The sequence below is a fragment of the Euleptes europaea genome, chromosome 1 (genome assembly GCF_029931775.1).
Source record: "Euleptes europaea isolate rEulEur1 chromosome 1, rEulEur1.hap1, whole genome shotgun sequence".
Taxonomy (NCBI): Eukaryota; Metazoa; Chordata; class Lepidosauria; order Squamata; family Sphaerodactylidae; genus Euleptes; species Euleptes europaea.
This window is the reverse complement of record NC_079312.1, coordinates 30,005,825-30,029,174: the sequence shown is the minus strand read 5'-3', so window position 1 is coordinate 30,029,174 and position 23,350 is coordinate 30,005,825. Positions and strand designations below refer to the sequence as shown.

Here is a 23,350-nt window from a genome sequence, read left to right as displayed (position 1 = left end):
AAATATTGCCTTGTTGTATATACAATTCTGTATATTAACTTTTGTTGGTTGAAAAGGCGCTATGAAGTAATAGTGCAACCTTATAGGATTATTATATATGTATAAAATATTGACATAAGTGAATTATTAGCCTACATCTGTGTTTTTGAATACTACCAATTTACAGTTGAATTTACAATTTTTTTGAATAGAACCTGGAGCTTGGCAACCCTAGCGGACTGGCACAAGGTCCACACTAGCCTGTATGACGGCCTCCTTTTTAATTGCTCAAAGCCCCTCATAACAGAATTATGCAGACAGCTGTTTCACTCGCCATCACCCCTATGATTATTTCAGGTCTTTGTTTGGATCATGCATGCCGTTTCCGACCGTCAGAGGTCGCCTCGCAGGGAAACGCAGGGGGAGAGCGAGGTGACCTCTGACGGTCGGAAACGGCATGCATGATCCAAACAAAGACTCGAAGTAATCGGAGGGGTGACGTCAAGTGAAACAGCCATTCATAAAAGACCTCAAAAGACTGAACAATCCCTGGCCCCAGTTGGCAGACTGGCATAATTAAGACTCACAGGCTTCTGGCTGATCCTGGAAGGGGCACTTCTTCTCGCGCTGGCTGTCGTGGTGCTCATACGATGCCTGCAAAAAAAAAAGGTGGGAAGGTACAGGAAGATCAGTAAGGTTGCCAGCCTCTAGGTGGGGTAAGAAAGACTCACAAAAAACTATAAGGTTGGCTAGCAATAAAGAACAGCAGTAGGCTCAGCGTTCATGTAACAAATTGGAACACAGTTCAGGTAAATATCTGAATAAACACAATATATTCAAACATCACTCCTAAGAAGCCAAAATCGCTAAGCAAGGATGGTACAAAATTTCAAGGAGTACAAAAGGTAAACAAGCATCAAAAACAGCTGACAGCCAACAGAAGCTCAACACAGTTGTTATGGAGCGGAATATCTCTATGAGAGAAGCAGCCCATCCAGGGAGCATATTAGCTATTGCTGATTACATATTGAAAATTCAAGCTTGTTTGGCTGAAGCAGCCACTTTTTACGTGGCGAAAGCTGAAGAAGCCACTTTTTACGTGGCGAAAGCACTGTGAATATCCGGGAAGGCGTTTCCTTGATCATCTATGCCTGATACTACAAAGCAACCTGCGACAAACCTCTAGGTGGGGGCTGGAGATCTTTTGGGATTATGCATGATCTCCAGGCAACAGAGAGCAGTTCACCTAGATAAAATGGCTGCTTTGGAAGGTGGACTCCATGGCATTATGCGCCCACTGAGGTTCCTCCCCTCCCCAAACCCCACCCTCCTCAGGCTCCGCCCCCCCAAATCTCCAGATATTCCCCAACCCGGAGCTGGCAATCCTAAAGATCAGGCTGGTTGCTTCTAATGCCTCTTCCATGGTCCCAGGGGCACCTAACTGCGTGGGTTAGTATTTATATATGGACTTCGTTTATTTTTTCCCCAAGAGTCTGGGGTGTTGCAGAACACTCCCCACCCCACCCCAAAAAAAGATAGATTAGTCCACACTTTCTGGAATAATATGCTTCCCAGCTCAGGCTGAAGTGCCCACCCCATACAATTCCCCTGATCATGGCTAGTAGGGTTGCCAATCTCCCGCTATTACAACAGATCTCCAGGTGACAGAGATCAGTTCGCCTGGAGAAAATGGCTTCATTGGAAGGTGGACTCTATGGAATTATATGCCACTGAAGTCCCTCCCCTCCCTAAACCCTTCCGTCCTCAGGCTCCACCCCCCAAAAGCTCCGGGTATTTCCCAACCTGGAGCTGGCAACCTCAATGGCTAGTGTCCAGCTCTCAGTGCATGGGGTGGTGGAAAGTGCTCTCAGAGGTAACTAGTTTTGCCAACCTCCAGGTGGGGCCTGGAATTCTCCCAGAATTACAGCTCATCTCCTTTCCCCAAACTTTGCCCTCCACAGGCACTGCCCACAAATCACCAAAAATTTCCCAAACCAGAGCTGGCAATCCTAGAGGTCACCACCACAACAGCTGCCATGATCCTCAGAAAACAGTACAAAAGAGCAGGAGTCCAGAAGCACCTTAAAGACTAACAAAACCTCTGGCAGGATATGAGCTTCCGTGAGCCACAGCTGATTTATGCAGGGGAAGTTTGTGTTTGGTTTGCTGCACAGTTTTCTGAGCCGAATTCTCAAACATCATATGCATGAGGGCTCCCTCCCTCCCCCCAAGGAATTCCAGGAGTACCTTGTGATTAATTAGGCATCCCCAGTGAACCAGGGAGCTTCTGAGTCCCTACTCCTGAAAATGCAGCCTTGTTGCAGTTTACTTGGAGGGGGGCAGTCAGCTCTTAAAGGGACTGCTCTCTGTATGTGCGTGTGCTTTTGCAAAGCTGGGTATTCCTCCCCTCCTTTCTTTAACAGCTCCCTGCCAGGAGCTACCTACCAGCCTCTCTTTGGTTGGTGTCTTGCACATTTCATGGTTTCACTCCCTCTTTTGTGCTTCTCTTTGAGGGAAGGGGTTGGATGGGAGGGACAGACACATGGGAGGGAGAAGCCAGAATGGGCGGGGGGAGATAAACCTGAAGTTAGGACTATGCATAGAAATGGCGGGGATTTGCCTTGCTGTTGCCTCGAAGCAGAGTTTAAATTTGCCATAAAACAGCATCCTAGAACTGCGGGGAAAGAATGGGGCGGGAGCAAAGTGACTTCTAAACGTTGGTAAAATCATGAATAATGCAAAGGAAGCCTCAAAGCCAAATACCCCTGCATAAATGGTCCCAGTCTTTAAGGTGCTCCTGGAGTCTTGCTCTTTTCTGCTGCTACAGACAGACTGACACAGCTACCCAACGTAATCAATCACAGAAAACAGTGTGAGAGAAATTTGAAGCAATGCTCATCTGAATGTTCTCTAGACCCCCTCCACCCCGTCCTTTATGCTGCTGTTTCCATTATAGGAGCACATCTACAGTCTCTCCTCCCAATAAGCCTGGTGGGGGGAAGAGTTCTCAGTATGACACATAGACAGATACACACCTCAATGCATAAGCAAGGCAGCAAGAACTCATACGGCAGTACAGCAGGGCGATGTCTGGAAACCAGTGCCTGGCAGGAGAAAGGGATGGCAAAAGACACTGAGAAGTAGACAACACCTCCCTAACTCACCCCACTCACTGTTCTCACCCCTCAGCTCCTTTTCCTGCCTCTCCTACAGTGGTCTCTGTCCTCTTTCTTTTAATAGCCTTGTACATCGAGGAGTAACTCAAAGGCCACATCTCCATTGGACAGGGCTGCCCACCTTTGGAAAGTGGACTCTATGCCCCATTGAAGTCCCTCCCCTACCCAAATCCCGCCCTCCTCAGGCTCCACCCCCAAAATCTCCAGGTATTTCCCAACCTGGAACTGGCAGCCCTACCACTAGGCTTACCAGGTCCCTCTTCTTCTTCGGCGGGAGGTTTTTGGAGTGGAGTGGGGGGGAGATTGTGCGCTCCTGGAAGTGCTGCATTGCAAAGGGCCGGTTTCCACTCAAACTCCCAGTTTGGGTGGTAAAGGCCTGTTGCGATGCGGCACTTCCGGTTGTAAAACGCACCACAAGGGGCCGTTTTCCACTCAACTGGACCGGAAGTGACCTGTCCCTGCCTGCACAGATTGCCCGCCGACCCTCAGCTGGTCAGCCGGCGGCAAGGTGGATTGGCGGGGGTTTGCCCGCCGCCACCCGGCACTTGGTAACCCTACCCACCACTGGAACATCTCTTGCCTTCTTGTCCTCTGTGCACAGTGGCTGTGGCCACAGGGCAATCTCTTGTCAGGTGCAATGTTGACTGCACAGTGGGGCAGGTACAGGAAGGGGAGAGGTTTCCACAAATGTGGCGGGTCTCCCCAGAACAGAATGGATAAAATCAAGTTCTTAAATCCCAGCATCTTGAGATATTACTTCATGGAATCCTGAAAGCCATTTTGGGTTGTGGTTGCCTAGGCAACCCAAAACGGCGGCGGCTGTTTCATTTTTATAGGGTTGTCAACCTCCAGGTGGAGCCTGGAGATGCCCCAGAATTACAACTGATCCCCAGACTAGAGAGATTAGTTCCCTTGGAGAAAACGGCTGCTTCAGAGGGTGGGGTCTCTACAGCACTGCATCCCTGCTCAGGTCTCCCCGCTCCCAAAACTCTGCCCTTCCCAGACTCCGTCCCCAAATTTCTGGGAATTTCCCATCCCAGAGTTGTTGCTACCCTGTTTTCAAACATGATGTGAGTGGTGGGGGTAGGGTTGCCAACTTCTCTAGGTGGTGGCTGGAGATCTCCTGCTATTACAACTGATCTCCAGCCGATAGAGATTAGTTCCCCTGGAGAAAATGACCCCTTTGGTAATTGGACTCTATGGCATTGAAGTCCTTCCCCTCCTCAGGCTCTGCCCCAAAAACCTCCCACTGATGGTGAAGAGGGACCTGGCAACCCTATGGGGGGAGGAAGGAAAGCCAAGAAAAACGAAGGGGTGGGGGGGGGGAGGAAAGCCAAGGGGGCAGAAGGAAAAATGGAGCAGAAGGGAAGAGACGGGAGAGGGAGGGAAACAGGGAAAATGTGAGAAGTTGCCAAGGGGTGGAAGGAAGGGCTGGAGGGAAAGTGGAAGGCAAGAGGGGATGGGGTTGCCAACTCCGGGTTGGGAACTACCTGGAGATTTTGGGGTGGAGCCTGTGGAGGGTGGAGTTTGGGAGGGGAGGGGCTTCCGCAGGGTACAGTGGAGGACTGCCAGGTCCCCCCCTGGCCACCAACGAGGTATGGGGGAGAGAGCAGGGTTGCTAGATCCAGGTTGGGAAACTCCTGGAGATTTGGGGAGTGGTGTGTGAGGAGGACAGGGACTTTAGCTGGGTACAATGCCGTAGAGACCACCCTCCAAAGCATCCATTTTCTCCAACGGAACTGATCGCTGTAGTGTGGAGATAAGGTGTAATTTTGGGGGCTCACCAGCTCCCATCTGGAGGCTGGCATCCGTGCCACAGAGACCACCCTCCAAAGCAGCAATTGTCCCCTGGGGAACTAATCTCTGTCACCTGTAAGTCCATGAGATCTCCAGGCCCCACCTGGAGGTTAGCAACCCTAGAGGGGGATTTGGAAAAAAGAGAGGAAGCAAGGAAATGGGAGATCATGTGGGGAGGAGGAACAGTGGGGGTGGGATGAGATTCACTCCCTTGTGCACCCCCCAGCTTGTAATTGTGTAGTTGACTGTTCTTCCAACACTCAGCGTGGTGTAGTGGTTAAGAGCAGTGGTTTGGAGCGGTGGAGTCTGATCTGGAGAACAGGGTTTGATTCCCCACTCCTCCACATGAGCGGCGGAGGCTAATCTGGTGAACCACACGAAGCCAGACGGGTGACCTTGGGCTAGTCACAGCTCTCTCAGCCGCACCTACCTCACAGGGTGTCTGTTGTGGGGAGGGGAAGAGAAGGGTGATTGTAAGCCAGTTTGAGTCTCCCTTAAATGGTAGAGAAAGTCGGCATATAAAAACCAACTCCTCCTCTTCTTCTCCTTCTATTCCCCACCCCCACCACAGGGCTCAATGGTCATGTAGACTTTCTTCCTCACCTCCACATAGGGTCAGTTTGTGTTCCTCCTCTCCCAAAGGGCCTACCTGCTGGTGGAAGGGCGAGCGCAGTTCTTCACACGCCAGAGCCTGTTGGTGGCAGAGGCGCACAGTAATGTTGGGGCCTTCAGGAACAGACACCTCAATCGCCCGAGCTGCTGGCATCCATGTGTGGTGGAACTTGGGCCCTGGGGAAGGAAAGCAGGCTGTGGTGAAGGAGTTCCTCAAGGATTGGTCTTCTGTCCTGTCTGGGTTGGTATGGAGACTCACATTCCTTTTTGCTACAGCCAAGCATGGGGGAGACTGATACGCCTTACTTGGGCCTGGAGGGTCTATCCTACTGGCCCATTTTAGCATGATCTGGTCTATGTATAGGGTTGCCAGGTCCCTCTTCACCACCAGCGGGAGGTTTGGGGGGCAGAGGGGAGGGGGCTTCAATGCCATAGAGTCCAATTGCCAAAGCAGCCATTTTCTCCAGGGGAACTGATCTCTATCGGCTGGAGATCAAAGTCAGTATTGTCTACTCAGACCAGCAGCGACTCTCCAGGGTCTCAGGCAGAGGTCTATTCACATCACCTACCTGCCTAGTCCCTTTAACGAGATGCTGGGGATCAAACCTGGGAATTTCTGCATGCCAAGCATGCACCACTGAGCCACGGCCCCTCCCCTCCTATAGCTTACTGTGGCAGGGAAGGTATTTTCAATCTTATCTATAATAATCTGATTAATGGGCACTTTTTACTCCTAATGTGGAAACAGGATTTGCTAAGAACTGAATTCCAGAGCTCCTAGTAACAGGAGACAGAAGTAGCTGTAGTAAGGTTGCCAACCTCCAGGTGGTGGCTGGAGTTCTCCCACTATTACGACTGATCTCCAGGCAATAGAAATCAATTCCCCTGGAGAAAATGGTTGCTTTGGCAATTGGACTCAATGGCATTGAAGTCCCTCCCCTCTCCAAACCCTGCCCTCCTCAGACTCCACCCCCCAAATTCTCCAGGTATTTCCCAACCTGGAGCTGGCTGCAAGGCCCAGCTGTATCTTACCTGACTTCTCATTAATGACGAGAAGGCTTTGGTTGAGAACCAGCACCTGACTGGGAAGGGTTTTCAGCCAGACAAAAACCCACTGGCCACTCTCTGCTGCGAAACAGTCAAACTGCACCCACCACTAGGGAAAAGGACACAGTCATCAGAATGGAATCCATCTTAAACACAAAAAATTGTATTCTTCCACTGCAGAACCTGAGGTAGCACAGATTGGAATCCAAGTTCCCATCTTAGGCACTGACCAGATCCGTACCTGCTTAGTTTCAGCATGATAGCCGCACCAGGTATTCTCCAGTTATACCCTAGGACCAATAACCCTACCAGTCTTTGCTTGTGCCTCAGAAACTACCGGTAGTTCAGACAACCTGTCCCAAACTGGAGGAACCTTTTAATCAGTGGCCACTCCCTAGTGCCATTTATATTGTGTGTGTGTGTGTATATATGTTAAATGCCATCAAGTTGCCTCCAACACCATGAATCAGTGTCCTCCAAAACATCCTGTCTTTAACAGCCTTGCTCAGGTCTTGCAAACAGAGGGCTGTGGCTTCCTTTATCCATCTCATGTCAATCCATCTCATGTTGGGTCTTGCTCTTTCCCTGCTGCCTTCAACTTTTCCTAGCATGATTGTCCTTTCCAGTGACTCTTGTCTTCTCATAATATGTCCAAAATATGACAGCCTCAGTTTAGTCATTTTAGTTTCTAGGGACAGTTCAGGCTCGATTTGATCTAGAACCCACTTTTGGGTGGGGGCACGGGATCCATAACACTCTCCTCCAACACCACATTTCAAAGGAATCTACATTCTTCCTTGCCAGCCTTCTTCATTGTCCAGCATTTCTATTACTCTCTGTCAAATCTCTGCGCAACAGGAGTAGATGTAGAGATTTCAACAGATTAGGGCTGCCAGGTCCCTCTTTGCCAATGGCGGGAAGTTTTGGGGCGGAGCCTGAGGAGGGCGGGGTTTGGGGAGGGGAGGGACTTCCATTTGGGGTATAATGCCATAGAGTCCAACTTCCAAAGTGGCAATTTTTTTTTGGAGTGAGAGCGACTCAGCATGCCTGGACATTGGGGGGCGCTAATTTAAGTTTGTAGTTGTATCTCTTGAATGGGATGCTCCTCTTTGCCTGAACCTGGGGACTGCCCTCTAACCCCTCAGTAGCCATTGTCTTTTCTCTCTTTTCCACATCGTCTGAATGGAAGCAGACATTTCTATAGGTCTCTCCTGTAAAAAACAATACAATCATACTTGCACTCATATGATGCTGGATTAGCTAGCCACTTGTATAGGGAAATGTATTCTTTAGATTAGGCTTTCCATCTTTTTTATGTGCAACAAGAATGTTAATAGACTAAACCTGAATAAATGCAAGTTCTGCTTTTTTGCAATTTGCTTCTCGGGAGGATTGATTTATTGTACAATATCACGCTTCCATGACTGGGCAAACTGTACCGTATTAACCATAAATAGAACCCAATAATTTTCTCCAGGTGAACTGATCTCTGTCACCTGGAGATCAGTTGTAATAACGGGAGATCTCCAGCTGCCACCTGGAGGCTGGCAGCCCTACTTGTGGGAGGAAGCCGTGGGTAAGTTAATGCACATTGTTGGTGCCACTGATTTCACTGGTTCCCTGAAGCCCTGGCTTGCAATGCTGCAGGAGCCATTCTGCTTGGTATGCTCCAGGGTCATTTTATCTTCCCAGTCCAGTGGTGATTGTGCCCCTTCTGAAATATCCTGGAGCCATAGATAGCATCAGACTATTCTTCCAGAGTCTGCAGCTACTGAAGATGGATTGTGCCACAATATACATAACGCTGCCATCTTCTCCCCACCCCAGGGTTGCCAGCCTCCAGGTGGTGGCTGGAGATCTCCCGCCATTACAGCTGATCTCCAGCCGATAGAGATCAGTTCCCCTGGAGAAAATGGCTGCTTTGGCAATTGGACTCTATGGCACTGAAGTCCCGCCCCTCTCCAAACCCTGCCCTCCTCAGGCTTTGCCCCCAAAATCTCCAGGTATTTCCCGACCCGGAGCTGGCAACCCTACCCCCCCCAAATACAGAGACCCTGAACACCAAGCAGCAGCACAGTAGGCAGATATTCTACAACTACAGCTTTTCCCAGCATGGAAGCAAATAGTAATGTCACAGCTGAAGGGGCCAGTGAGCAACTCACCAAGTTGCTTGTATCTGCCCGCTGCTTCCGTCGCCTGACTTGAACCCGGACAGAGCGGTTAGAACTCAGTACCAGGAAATGCAGCTCCAGTCCTCGTATGCCTAGGGTCAGAAAGAGACAGAATATGAGGCCAACCCTTGAAAGGTGCCCGAGACAATAGGTCACTCTACAAAGAAAACCTCCCACGAGACACTGCTATGCTACGCCAACAAGATCTCACCCAGTAGCAGTCGTGACCCCGTCCTTCCACCACCATGATGCCTATGAAGCTGTGTTTTTTCTATGCATTTTTGCATTTACTGTAGAAGCAGAGAACATGCTTCTCCTGAATTTGGCTTCATCTAGGGCAATTTTAACCTCCCTGTCTGCTCCTGCTAGGGTTGCCAGCTCCAGGTTGGGAAATACCTGGAGATTTTGGGGGTGGAGTCTGATGAGGGTGGGGTTTGGAGAGGGGAGGGACTTCAATACCATAGAGTCCAATTGCCAAAGCGGCCATTTTCTCCAGGGGAACTGATCTCTGTTGCCTGGAGATCAGAGCTGTAATAGCAGGAGATCTCCAGCCACCACCTGGAGGTTGGCAACTCTAGTTCCTGCCCCTATATCACCTCATGGGCCAAAATTATCTTACGATTGGAAGTAAAACAAAACTAAACTAAAACATACTTTGGCTTAATTTAGCCCGATCTGCCTGCAGAATTTCGTAGGGAAAGGGTTGATTCTGCTCATGGCTGTGAATCTCCTCCTCAGGTTCATTTTCTCCTCCCACATCCCAATGAAGCTGGGCACAAACAGGACACTGCAAATGTCAACCAACCAAGCCAGGATAGGTAGGAACCGGCCCTTCTGCAGTGTCCATGCCCTCATGAACAGCAAACCCGTTGTCCTTTCCCCCACCATACCTGTAGCGTTCAGAGCCAAGTGGACACGCACACACGGCTGGCAGTTGGGCTGGCATAGCTGAACTGTGCTGAGAGCCAGGGTGGGCAGCGAGAGGGCTGGGCCTTCCCTCAGCTCTTGGTGGCATCGCAGTTTGGGTAGGTCCCCTTCCACTGCTGGAAAGAAAAGGGTTTGCGTAGATATGAGAGGGAGTGGGGAGCCCTCCCAAAGCCATCCTGCTCTCAGGCTTCCTCCTATTCCAGTCTTCCTGGCCAATGTTACCTCAGCCACACGGCACCATTCTCTTCTATCCTCAGGCACACCTTGTCATTATGATCCTGAACACAGAACGTAAGATCCAGGTTTGATCCACTGGTTTGATCTGGTCAGCTTTTTCACTCCATCCCACCCCACAGAATCATAGAGTTGGAAGGGACCACCAGGGTCATCTAGTCCAACCCCCTGCACAATGTAGGACATTCACAACTACCTCCCCCACACCCCCAGTGACCCCTACTCCATGCCCAGAAGATGGCCAAGATGCCCTCCCTCTCATGAACTGCCTAAGTTCAGAGAATCAGCATTGCTGACAGATGGCCATCTAGCCTCTGCTTAGAAACCTCCAGGGAAGGCGAGCTCACCACCTCCTGAGGAAGTCTGTTTCACTGAGGAACCGCTCTAACTGTTGGAAAATTCTTCCTAATGTCTAGACGGAAACTCTTTTGATTTAAATTCAACCCGTTGGTTCTGGTCCGACCTTCTGCAGCAACAGAAAACAATGCGGCACCTCATTCCCCCCCTTCCTCCAGTCCCTGTTGCCCTCGCCTATCGTCCACACAGGTCCCATGATCCCCAGCGTAGCCTTTTTCGGGGACAAAGGGTACCCTTACCTCCCATCATCACTAGAGGGAAAGCGGGCAGGATCCCATCCAGTGTGTGGCAGTGGCAACACATACCCACAAAAAGTGACCTGACATTGAGTCAGCCCCAGGGTCCGTCAAGGTTATCTGCTCTGACTGGCAGCGGCCACTGGGTGACCTTGGGCCGCTCACCACCTCTGAGTCTAGCTCACCTCTCCAGAGTCTCAACCAGAGGACGTTCCCGTCATCTACTACCTGATCAGGGTTGCCAACCTCCAGGGGGAGCTGGTATTGCAGCTGCTCTCCAAGCGACAGAGCTCAGTTCCCCCTTGGGGTCACACAACGCAGGAGTCCTGTCACCGCCAAGAGGACGTGAACAACAACTTGCAAGAGGAAGGCACCGACAACCGCCACCCATTTACTGACCCGCCGATAAATTACACCCGACTCCGTGACATGTTTTGTATGTGTAATTGTATATGTGATTGATGTAAGTTATGTAACTGCTAAATGCGCAGGTGCACACTGATATCATCTGCTGTCGATCAGGGATATAAAAGACACTGACCTACAAGAAGTAGGTCCCTCTTCGCCACCGGTGGGAGGTTTTTGGGGCGAAGCCTGAGGAGGGCGGGGTTTGGGGACCGGAGGGACTTCAAGGCCATAGGTCCAGTGGCCAAAGCGGCCATTTTTCTCCAGGTGAGCCGATCTATTGGCTGGAGATCAGTTGTAATAGCAGGAAATCTCCAGCTACTACCTGGAGATTGGCAACCCTAACAAGCGTGAATGTGACCAAAGGTAAAGCAGAGGAACAGAAGTGAGAGGAGTTGCAGAGGATCTCGTGCTCTCCCTTGCCCTACGTACCCTTTGCAAACGTAAGGGCACTAAGCTGATTTGCACTTTCATTCGCACTTCAATGGATCCAAGCCAACCCCTAACTTTGCTTAACTCGGCCTAAGGCTTTGGCAGTCCCTAAAAGACCCCTCCCTGTGCATATTTACTTACAAGTAATCCTTCAGCGGGATTTACTTTTGAATAAACATGTAGAGCAGTGGTTACCAAACTTTTCGGGCCATCCGCCCCCTTGGTTCCACAAACCCAGCGCCCCCTATCCTATCCAACAACACAGTTGAAGGGGCCCACCTTTAACGCCCCCCTGCTTCCCCTTGCCTCTTAGTGCCCCCCTAGGTAATCCCACCGCCCCCCAAGGGGCGGTACAGCCCACTTTGGGAACCACTGATGTATAGGATCATGCAGTCTTTCACTCTCCGGCTTTTTTGAGCCCGTTTTTGAGCCCCGATGCCGTTTCCCCTTACTGAACAAGAAAATCCTGCAGCCCTGGGAAAGGTGGTATTTACTGTTATAGCAGCACAGTGCCCCCTAATGCCTCTCTGGAACATTGCACCTGTCCAGCACACTCTCAAGGCAGAATTGTCGAGCCCCAGGAGATCTGGGATCGGATCTTCAGAAGACTTAATTTTATTTACAGGTAAAAGCAGCCAACCGAGCTGCTTTTACCTGTAAATTAGATTGACACAACTGTGGCAGGCCACACAGCAGTCCTCAAGGAGAAACAGCCTCCTCTTAAACTACTTAAGGTACTATAGTGATTTTGTAGGGTTGCCAATTCTGCCTTGGGAAATTCCCAGAGAACTAGGGACTTCAGTTGCTCCTAGACTGTATGGTATACTGTACAGTACGCCCACCAAAGCTGCCATTTTCTCCGAGGGAACTGATCTCTGCAATCTGGAGATCAGTTGTCATTCTGGGAAATCTCCAGGCCCCCTCTGGAGGTTGGTAACCGTAAGTGGGAAAGAGCCATGGGCTAATGGCAGCTTGGAGGAGGCTCATGTCTCTCAAGGAAATAGCTAAAGTAGAAGGGATTAGACCCTCTTGCCAACATGGCAGTCCCCAGCATGACCACTTTTAAATAGAAGAGGATGGTGCCGAGTTGTTTTCTGTTGCCCAAGAAGGTCAGACCAGAACCAACGGGTTGAAATTAAATCAAAAGAGTTTCCGTCTGGACATTAGGAAGAATTTTCTAACAGTTAGAGTGGTTCCTCAGTGGAACAGGCTTCCTCGGGAGGTGGCAAGCTCTCCTTCCCTGGAGGTTTTTAAGAAGAGGTTAGATGGCCATCTGTCAGCAATACTGATTCTGTGACCTTAGGCAGATGATGAGAGGGAGGGCACCTTGGCCATCTTCTGGGCACTGGGTGTGTGTGGGAGGTAGTTGTGAATTTCCTGCAGTGTGCAGGGGATTGGACTTGATGACCCTGGTGGTCCCTTCCAACTCTATGATTCTATGATTCTAAGAGTTGGCTTTTATATGCCGACTTTCTTAAGGGAGACTCAAACTGGCTTACAAGCACCTTCCCTTCCCCTCCCCACAACAGACACCCTGTGAGGTAGGTGAGGCTGAGAGAGCATGACTTGCCCAAGGTCATCCAGCTGGCTTCATGAGTAGGAGTAGGGAATCAAACCAGATTCAGACTCCATCACTCCAAACCACTGCTCTTAACCACTACACCACACTGGCTAAAACGAAAGACGTCAGGAGATGTGGTCATGGGATTTCTTTCTGCTCATCTAGCTGCAGCTTCAGGGAGAAGACACAACCCCCAGAATCAAGTGGTAATGGTCTTCTTTTCTTGTACCAACTCCCATTTCAAATAGAGAGCTGCATATTTGAATGCGCCCCCCGGTGAAAAGCTCTTCCCGCACACGCAGAGCTAGCATGCCAGGATGAGAGATTTGGTTCACTCACGACATACTGTTTCTCCATGGGTAGGGTTGCCAACCTCCAGGTACTACTAAAAAAGAAGACCCCACTGTACTGATACTAAACAGTTAGGAAATTAGCACAGGAGCGACACAACAATGTAATTACAAAGTGCAAAAAAGTTCTATTTGGAAAAGCTACAAGTAATAAGCAACAACATAACAAAAATAAATCACAATGTGTCTACAAAGTCCAATAGTAACGGATGTATTAGTATTGAAGATAATAAAGCACAGGTGATGATGCTTTAAGATGACTCGGCGATACGGCCGTTTCAAATTTCTTCAATTCTTCATCAGTCCCCACTATAAACACATAAAGAACAACATACAATATTTCATATATACACACATATCTCCACAAACATGCACAAAATATATACAATGTATACATATCTAAAGTATACATCAGTTACTATTGGACTTTGTAGACACATTGTGATTTATTTTTGTTATGTTGTTGCTTATTACTTGTAGCTTTTCCAAATAGAACTTTCTTGCACTTTGTAATTACATTGTTGTGTCGCTCCTGTGCTAACCTCCAGGTACTAGCTGGAGATCTCCTGCTATTACAACTGATCTCCAGCCGATAGAGATCAGTTCCCCTGGAGAAAATGGCCGCTTTGGCAATTGGACTCTGTGGCATTGAAGTCCCTTCCCTCCCAAACCTCGCCCTCCTTAGGCTTTACCCCAAAAACCTCCTGCTGGTGGCGAAAAGGGACCTGGCAACTCTATCCATGGGCAAAGCAACCCTCCCCTCCCCCCAGGCTGAGCATATTTCAACCATGTACTTCTTGCGCTTTCGGTCTAGGGTTGCCAGATTCCTCTTTGCCACCAGCGGGAGGTTTTTGGGGCGGAGTCTTATTAGGGCGGGATTTGGGGAGGGGAGGGACTGTAGTGCTATAGAGTCCAATTGCCAAAGCAGCCATTTTCTCCAGGGGAACTGATCTCTATCGGCTGGAGATCAGTTGTAATAACAGGAGATCTCCAGCCACCACCTGGAGGTTAATAAATCACCAAGCTCGTGCCAAAATGCAGTTGTGGATAAACAAAAAAATAGTACTGATGACTAAATGAAAGTAACGCAAACGGTATACATACATGTAACAATAAATGAATGGTATCTCAAACCACAATTGTGCAGAACGTCTGCTGCACGCTTCAACTTCCAATCACGGATTACTGAACTGACATAAGGAACCCATCGGTTCCTTGAAGAGCATATAAATATAAATACATAGTGTGCCCTATTTTTGGTGTTTTGTTTTTTTAAAAATACACAACACAATTGTGGTTTGAGATGTGTGTGCGTGTGTTAAGTGCCGTCAAGTCGCTTCCGACTCATGGCGACCCTATGAATGAAAGTCCTCCAAAATGTCCTATCTTTGACAGCCTTGCTCAGATCTTGCAAACTGAGGGCTGTGGTTTCCTTTATTGAGTCAATCCATCTCTTGTTGGGTCTTCCTCTTTTCCTGCTGCCCTCCACTTTTCCTAGCACGACTGTCTTTTCCAGTGACTCTTGTCGTCTCATGATGTGACCACAGTATGATAGCCTCAGTTTAGTCATTTTAGCTTCTAGGGTCAGTTCAGGCTTGATTTGATCTATAACCCACTAAGTTTTTTTTTTGGCCGTCCAGGGTATCCGTAACACTCTCCTCCAACACCACATTTCAAAGGAATCTATTTTATTCCTATCAGCTTTCTTCACTGTCCAGCTTTCACACCCATACATAGTAATAGTGGTTTGAGATACCATTCATTTGTTGTTACATGTATGTATATTGCATGCGTAGCTTCCGTTTAGTCATCAGTGCTATTTCTTTGTTTATTCACCACCTGGAGGTTGGCAACCCTATTTTGGTCTGATGTCGTGAAGTCCAGTAAAAGCTTTCCCAGTTGTATATACCGGCCCTCGCTGAGCTTATGTGATGACACAGTGCCCTTCTTGCATTGGCTGGGCAACATTCCTGAGCACAGCGCTTCCAAAACCTTTCCCCTTAATTGCTCCCTCCCACAGTCGGCTCTGGCGAGCGGCACATGGGCGCATATTGTTTACTCACCTTCCGCTCGGCAGTCCTGTAACAAGAGAGAAGGAGAGGGTTAGTAAGGGAAAGTGGAATCAAGGTCCCTCCCTGACTCTACCCGCAGCCCTAGGACAGGAGGACCTAGAATGCCTGAAGGAGGGGGTGGACTCGAATGGTTGCCAGTCCCTGATTCACCACCACTCTTTCCTGGTTTGTGACACTGAGAAGTGAAAGCATCTGCAGTACTTAGAAGAAGAAGAGTTGGTTTTTATATGCCGACTTTCTCTGCCACTTAAGGGAGAATCAAACCGGCTTACAATCACCTTCCCTTCCCCTCCCCACAGCAGACACCCTGTGAGGTCGGTGAGGCTGACAGAGAATGACTTGCCCAAGGTCACCCAGCTGGCTTTGTGTGTAGAAGTGGGGAAACAAATCCAGTTCACCAGATTAGCCTCCGTTGCTCATGTGGAGGAGTGGGGAATCAAACCCAGTTCTCCAGATCAGAGTCCACCGCTCCAAACCACCGTTCTTAACCACTGCACCACGCTGATGTGGATGAAACTGCTCAAGGGTGAAAAGGGTCAGGAGCCTAAGGCCTTTTATGCATGGCTGTTTCCCTCGTGGTCACCCTTCCGACTTTGGGACTTGGGGAGGGGCCGTGGCTCAGTGGTAGAGCATCTGCTTGGCATGTGAAAGGTCCCAGGTTCAATCCCCGGCATCTCCAGTTAAAGGGACGAGGCAAGTAGGTGATGTGAAAGACCCCTGCCTGAGACCCCGGAGAGCCGCTGCCGGTCTGAGTAGACAATACTGACTTCGATGGACTAAGGGTCTGATTCAGTATAAGGCAGCTTCATGTGTTCATGTGACTTTGTTTTGATTATCTCTGCCATTTCTTACCGTCAGAGGTCGCCTCGCTCTCCCACTGTGTTTCCCCACGTTTTCAGAGACCTGTTTTATCTCAAGTTTGAAAACGCGGGCAAAATGTGGGGAAACGCAAGGGGAGAGCGAGGCAAACTCTGATGGTTGGAAACGGCATAGATAATCAAAGCAAAGACCCGAAGCCATTGGAGGGGTGACCGCGAGGGAAACAGCCATGCATACCTAAGAGGTATAGGCAGTTGTGTGCTGAGGCTGCTAAACAGTTTGATTCCGTCTAATTCACCCGACTGCCGTTAGATTCACATGGGCCATTTATGCATGGCCGTTTCCTCGTGGTAACCCCACCGACTACTTCGGGGCTTTGCTTTGATTATGCATGCATTTTCTGGCCGTGAGAGGTTGCCTCACTCTCCCTGCACGTTTTGCCCGTGTTTTCTGGACCCGTGTTCAGCCAGCATTCAGAAAACGCAGGGGAAACGCACAGGGAGAGTGAGACTACTACCCGTCATGGTCGAAAAATGCATGCATAATCAAAACAAAGCGCCGAAGTAGTCGGCGAGGTGACCGCAAGGAAACAGCCATGCATGAACGGCCGTGCACTGGCTTTTGCTCACCCTAGGAAAAAAAGACCCACCCAAGTTACCAGCCCACCTGCCCACACATCCTGATATTCATCATTTGTGGCCTGAAAGAAAGAAAACAAGAGCCAAGTTTTGTGACATTCTCCCCCTGGTTCCCTACGAGCAATTCTGACCACATGAAAGTAGTAATTGAGAAGCCTGCTGTAGCGCCTGTTGTCCCCGAGGGTGGATTCAGATGCTTACCCATTGCAACTTCAGATGTGGTTTCCTCTACGCTTATGAGGGCGACCTCCCCCCCCCACACGCACACACACACACACCCCCGCTGAGTTTAGAGGCGCATCTCTGATTGTAGTGGAAAAGAGCAAGAGTCCAGTAGCACCTTAAAGACTAACAAAAATATTTTCTGGCAGGGTATGAGCTTTCGTGAGCCACAGATCACTTCTTCAGATACCTGGTATCTGTGGCTCTTGCTCTTTTCTACTACTGCAGACAGGCTAACACGGCTACCCACTGTGAATTATCTCTGATTGTGTAACGCTTCAGCAATAACACACCACTGGAAAACTTGGAGTGGGTGGCCTGTTTTCGCTGCCGGGTTATGCAATCAGGCATGTGCTTCTGCTGAAGACAGGAGGAGGAATTCAACAGAGAGGAGAGCACGATTCCATTTTTCAGGGAATCCGTGCCCTCTCCTCCCGAACTGTTTGTGAGATTGCTATCAGAACAGCTCCCAAATCACCCTTCCCTAGAGGCTCTACCCACTGTGAAAGGGAAAAACCTTATCGCAAACTGGCCTTAACATTTGTACGATAGAGTTGTACCTTCCACACAGCTGTTAATCTAAAGCATTCCTTTGTTCGAAAAAGAGAATTTCCTGTCAACCCATAGTGACCCTAACCATGGGGAGCTCAAAGCAAGATATAACAAGAAGAGTTGGTTTTTATATGCCGACTTTCTCTACCACTTAAGGAAGACTCAAACCGGCTTACAATCACCTCCCCTTCCCCACAACAGACACCCTGTGAGGTAGGCTGAGAGAGCTCTAAGAGAACTGTGAGTAGCCCAAGGTCACCCAGCTGGCTTCATGCGGAGGAGTGGGGAAACCAACCTGGTTCACCAGTATAGCCTCTGCCATTCATGTGGAGGAGTGGGGAATCAAACCCAGTTCTCTAGATCAGAGTCCACCGCTCCAAACCACTGCTATTAACCACTACACCACACTGGTTTGCCATTGCCTGCCTTTGTGCAGCAACCCCAGTCTTCCACTGTGGTTTACCATACAAGTACTGACTATGGCTGATCCTGCATAGCTCCCAAGGGCCAAATTTGGGCTATTCAGAACATGGTGAGAAAACTGAGGGGAGGGGGTTGAGGGAAGTCAAAGGACTGCATGTTTTTGAATCTAGGGCAGCTAATTATTGCTAAGAATTTTATTTATTTATTGTTTGGATTTCTATCCTGCCCTTAATCCTTGGCCGAATATTATCGATCAGGTTAGGGCTGCTGCTGTACCCCACCCTGTGCCTTTAACAGCTGCAAGACAAGCAGAAGTTCATGGAATCATAGAGTTGGAAGGGACCACCAGGGTCATCTAGTCCAACCCACTGCACAATGCAGGAAATTCACAGCTACTCCCCCCCACACCCCCAGTGACCCCTACTCCATACCCAGAAGATGGCCAAGGTGCCCTCCCTCTCATGATCTGCCTAAGGTCATAGAATCAGTATTGCGGACAGATGGCCATCTAGCCTCTGCTTAAAAACCTCCAGGGAAGGAGAGCTCACCACCTCCCGAGGAATCCTGTTCCACTGAGGAACCACTCTAACTTTGGGGGAAATTCTTCCTAATGTCTAAAGCTGAGTATTTCTTGACATGGTGACTTAAAATTTCCTTTTGTTGAATTTCTGTCATTTGTGCAGTTGATAACAGCAGAAAAGCCCTGCCGCTAAAGGGGGGGGGCAACCCTACATCAAGGCGGCATTAGCTGGTTAAGAAATCTTCAGGACACGAGAGTTTCTGTGTGGCACTGCCAGACAATGGTTGTTTTTGGCACAGAGGGAATGAGCAGGTAACTGTGTGGAGTGGACATGGGGGCAAATACCCATCAACGTGGAAAAGGAGCACAATGGGGCCAGGGAGCTTTGCTCAGCCGCTGGAAGTATTGTACATAGAGGGAGTATAGTACATAGAGGGAGGTTACACTCTGAAAACCTCAACCCCAAATTTATATAGCCAGCATGGTGTAGTAATTAAGAGTGGTGGTTTGGAGAGGTGGACTCTGATCTGGAGAACCGGGTTTGATTCCCCACTCCTCCTCCACATGAGCGGCAGAGGCTAATCTGGTGAACTGGATTTGTTTCCCCACTCTCATCCACATGAAGCCAGCTAGGTGAGCCTGGGCTAGTCACAGCTCTCTCTGAACTCTCTCAGCCCACCTACCTCACAGGGTGTCTGTTGTGGGGAGGGGAAGGGAAGGCGATTGTAAGCTGGTTTGATCCTTAAGTGGTAGAGAAGGATGGCATATAGAAACCAACTCTTCTTCTTCTTTGTGTGTGTGTGGGGGGGGAAATGGTGGGTGGAGGCCTTCGAACAAAATATATCTGATCATAGGTACCGCCAAAGAAGGCAGGGAGATTGAAATGTGATTGTGCCTTTGTTCTTTCCTCCTTTATCAACTGATTTAAAAAAAATTGAAATATGAGTGCATACAAAACTGCCTTTCACGTATGCACACTAACAGAGGGAGATGTTCATATAAAATCGGTCTTAGGTATGGCACCACTTCAGGCTACAGAGAGGAAAGTGCTGCATGTTTGAATAGTCCCTCCTCTAAAAAAATTTTTAAAACTACTCGCACGGACAAAATGAGTATATTTTGCAGGACTATATATATATTCTACAGGTCTTTTATGCATGGCTTTTCTTTTATGCATGATGACTTCAGGTCTTTGGGTTGATTATGCATGCCCTTTCTGACCATCAGAGGTCGCCTTGCGTTTTCCCACATTTTCAGAGACCTGTTTTACCTCAAATTTGAAAACGTGGGGGGAATGCGGGGAAACGCAGGGGGAGAGCGAGGCGACCTCTGACGGTTGGAAGCAGCACGCATACTTAACACAAAGACCCAAAGTCGTCGAAGGGGTGACGGCAAGTGAAACAGCCATGTATAAAAGACCCCTGACTTTTCCCCAGACATGGCAGCATTCTACACCCTAGGAGTTTGTTTCATTGGGAAGCAATCTATCATTCAAACCCTGGCACCCTTACCTGTAGCCTGAAGGGGTACCATCCAATAAGACTTTTAGCTCTTGATTTTGCTGAACATATACGCTGGTCCAAAACCATCTGGCAATGTGGTTCGGCTCTTGCAAAAAGAGCTGTTGCCAGCTTGCTGGAGCCTGGCGACTGGTATCTTCGAGAAATGCTCATATGAAAAAATGCACTTCTCTACCAGCTGCAAGACACTTTTCTTCTATTATGTTTTCACTGCAATATAATGTCACTTCCCATGGGTCAAAATTTCATGTGTACAACAGATGGCTCTTACACCATCCAAACCAGCCTTTCTGGCCGCTAACCTTCCATGCTGGATACAAACGCCATACGTGTCAGCAATCGGTACAAAAGGTTGATTCCACACAGAGGTTTGCACCATGCTCCCCCCTCCAAAACAGTAGTTTTTTTGCTTCCACACACATCGTTCTCATGCTATCATCTCTCTCTCTCTCTCTCTCTCTCTCTCTGTGTGTGTGTGTGTGTGTGTGTGTGTGTGGTTGTGTCTTGTCAAGTCACAGCTGACTTATAGCGACCCCATAGGGTTTTCAAGGCAAGAGATGTTCGGAGGTGGTTCGCCATGGCCTGCCTCCACGTGGGCTGAGAGAGTTCAGAGAGAACTGTGACTGGCCCAAGGTCACCCAGCAGGCTTCATGTGGAGGAGTGGGGAATCAAACCTGGTTCACCAGATTAGAGTGTGCTGCTCTTAACCACTACACCATGCTGGCATCGTCCACCTTCCATATTTTTCCTTGCCTCACTTCATATTTTCCAGAACCTGCTTTGGTATGATCCTTCCTGAGAATCATACTCAAAGCAGATTTGGCCTTCCTGTGGATGGGAACATGCATATTTTCAGACATCTGGCAACACTGGGCCTACATCGCAGCGTTTCCTCCCACCCCTTTGCACCCTGCCATGTGCCCTCCATGGCTGTGGCAATTTTTTTTGCCAGCTTCCTATTTTTAATCAGTAGCAGGTAAAACACTATTGCAGTATATTTACTAGTGAGGTTTTTTTTTTAAGAAGCCATCCAAAAGCCTGCTGGTGGTGGTGTTGGGGGCGGGGGGATGGTGAGCCGAGGAGATAACAAGGAGAATCACCCCATATGGAACTTTTGTTGTCGCTGTGAGTGCCTCTGCATTTGCATGAGGACACAACAGGGGCTTGCCCCATGTAGAGGCTACCTGAGTGAGAAAATAGAAACAGTACCAATTCCGTGGGTAGAAGAAGAAGCAGCAGCGTTGGTTTTCATACGCCAACTTTCTCTACCACTTAAGGAAGAATCAAACTGGCTTGCAATCACCTTCCCTCCCCCTCCCTACAACAGACACCCTGTGAGGTAGTTGGGGCTGAGAGAGTTGTGACTAGCCCAAGGTCACCCAGCTGGCTTCATGTGGAGGAGTGGGGAAACAAATCCAGTTCTCCAGATTAGCCTCCGCCACTCATGTGGAGGAGTGGGGAATCAAACCTGGTTCTACAGATCAGAGTCCACCGCTCCAAACCACCGCTCTTAACCACAACTACACCATGCTGGTACTGGAGGGCATTCATTCCCACACATGCAGGAAGCTGCCAGAGTAATAGGCGTGTGCATGAATGGGGATGGCATCTCAAGCATAGCGAGGCAGAGGTATGGGACCAGGCTGCAAGTACCAAAGGAGTCAGGAAGGGAGCTGCTCTTTGGGGTTCTTTTCAGAAGCGGATGCCCCGAAATCACGTCCTTTGCATCTGAAGCCCTGGCATGGTACATCCCAGATCTGAAGGGGACAGGGTTGGCTGTGGTAACTCAGCACTGAAGACAAGATGCTTCCAAAGAGGTTCTCTTCACTATTTTTTACTTCTCATGCTCCTAGCTGAACCCTGACACTCAAAATACAGCAAGTCTTGGGTTCAAGGGAGATGCGAATTGCTTAATCATATCGACTACTCCTTGGCTAGTTACTTTAGGCCAAGGGGGGAGGTCAATCAGAGTCATTATTTGGGGGTTCTTGACCTCCGAGGAGAAAATTAAAAGAATAGATGAGAATTGCTAACAGGGAGTGGGGCTGTGGCTCAAAGGCAGAGCATCTGCTTGGCATGCAGAAGGTCCCAGGTTCGATCCCCGGCATCTCCAGTTAAAGGGACTAGGCAAGGAGGTGATGTGAAAGACCCCTACTTGAGACCCTGGGGAGCCACTGCTGGTCTGAGTAGACAGTACTGACTTTGATGGACCAAGGGTCTGATTCCGTAGAAGGCAGCTTCATGTGTTCATGTGAGTGGCAAGAGAGCAGAGCCAAAGGGCCCCGCGGCCAATGACCGTCCTGCACTTTGTTTATGTTATGGCATTTGTATAACCCACTTTTCTTCCGCCATCTAACACACGGAGGCTCACACAGGCAGTCTCCCATCCAGGCACTACCGACTATTGGCCTCTGCTTCACTGAATAGGCAGCTGCATCGCATGACCCATGACATTACCCGGGGGCGCCGGGGGCCTGTGCCGGTCCTCGCTTCAGCTGGACTGCTGGGTACTGCAGCCCTGTTCTTCTGCCAGCGTCGCTCATGGACACACGAGGATACAAAACACACTACACTCTCCCCCCACACACACACGTGCAACCTCCAGTTCTCCAAATGCCACCGCGTATGCCCTGTCGCGCACAACAGAGCATGCAGGCCTCCCGCAAACCACCTCCAAAGTGGCCCGAACAGGAACGCATTTTGGACAGAGCTGGGCGCAACAGGCTGAACTTTCCTCACCCCACTCCTCCCCAAAAGCACCCAGCCTGTGTGAATCTCTCCAGTTCAAGATGTGCGTTGTGAAGGGTGCATAATGCGCAGCTTGCTCCCCCCCCCGTCCCTCCATGGCTCAATGCTCAAGCCTTTTACATCCCCCCCTCTGCAATGAGGTTCAATCCCCGTTTCTCCCTCCCAACCACTACCCCAGCCTCCACACCCCAAAAAGCCAAAGTCCTTACAAAGTTGGCGATGACTTGTGGGCGGTGAGTCCCGGGGGCAGCAGGCAGACAGGTCAGCAGGAAGGCGGTGGGGAGCAGCAGCAGCAGGGCACTGCGCGTGGGGCTCCCCATGGACTGCCGGGCAGGAGCTCAGCTGGGCTGGAACATGGCTGTTGCTGCTCAGGCAGCTCTCAGCACACCTAGGCCAGGCAGATACGGGCGAGTCTCCACCCCTCCTTCTCGCAGGCAGGACGTGGTAGCGGCTCGGCCCTGCCCCAGCCTAACCAGACTCGCTGGGTTGCATTCCTCAGCTGCTGCTACCGCCTGGCATGCAACCGGGACTGCTGAAGAAGCCTCGCGGCCG

General features: G+C 49.6%; 1 protein-coding gene across 1 annotated transcript in view; it reads right to left on the bottom strand.

Annotated features, from left to right (window-relative positions):
* The window catches only part of IL17RE (interleukin 17 receptor E), a 49,325-nt gene that overhangs the window by 18,335 nt on the left and 7,640 nt on the right, over positions 1 to 23,350 (bottom strand). The window contains exons 3-10 of the mRNA XM_056846565.1: positions 16,825 to 16,875; positions 15,348 to 15,363; positions 9,673 to 9,825; positions 8,774 to 8,874; positions 6,597 to 6,720; positions 5,602 to 5,741; positions 3,015 to 3,083; positions 567 to 633 (exon numbers count right to left, since the gene is read on the bottom strand). Of these exons, the coding sequence (XP_056702543.1) occupies positions 567 to 633; positions 3,015 to 3,083; positions 5,602 to 5,741; positions 6,597 to 6,720; positions 8,774 to 8,874; positions 9,673 to 9,825; positions 15,348 to 15,363; positions 16,825 to 16,875 (721 nt within the window). The remainder of the gene's footprint in view (positions 1 to 566; positions 634 to 3,014; positions 3,084 to 5,601; positions 5,742 to 6,596; positions 6,721 to 8,773; positions 8,875 to 9,672; positions 9,826 to 15,347; positions 15,364 to 16,824; positions 16,876 to 23,350) is intronic.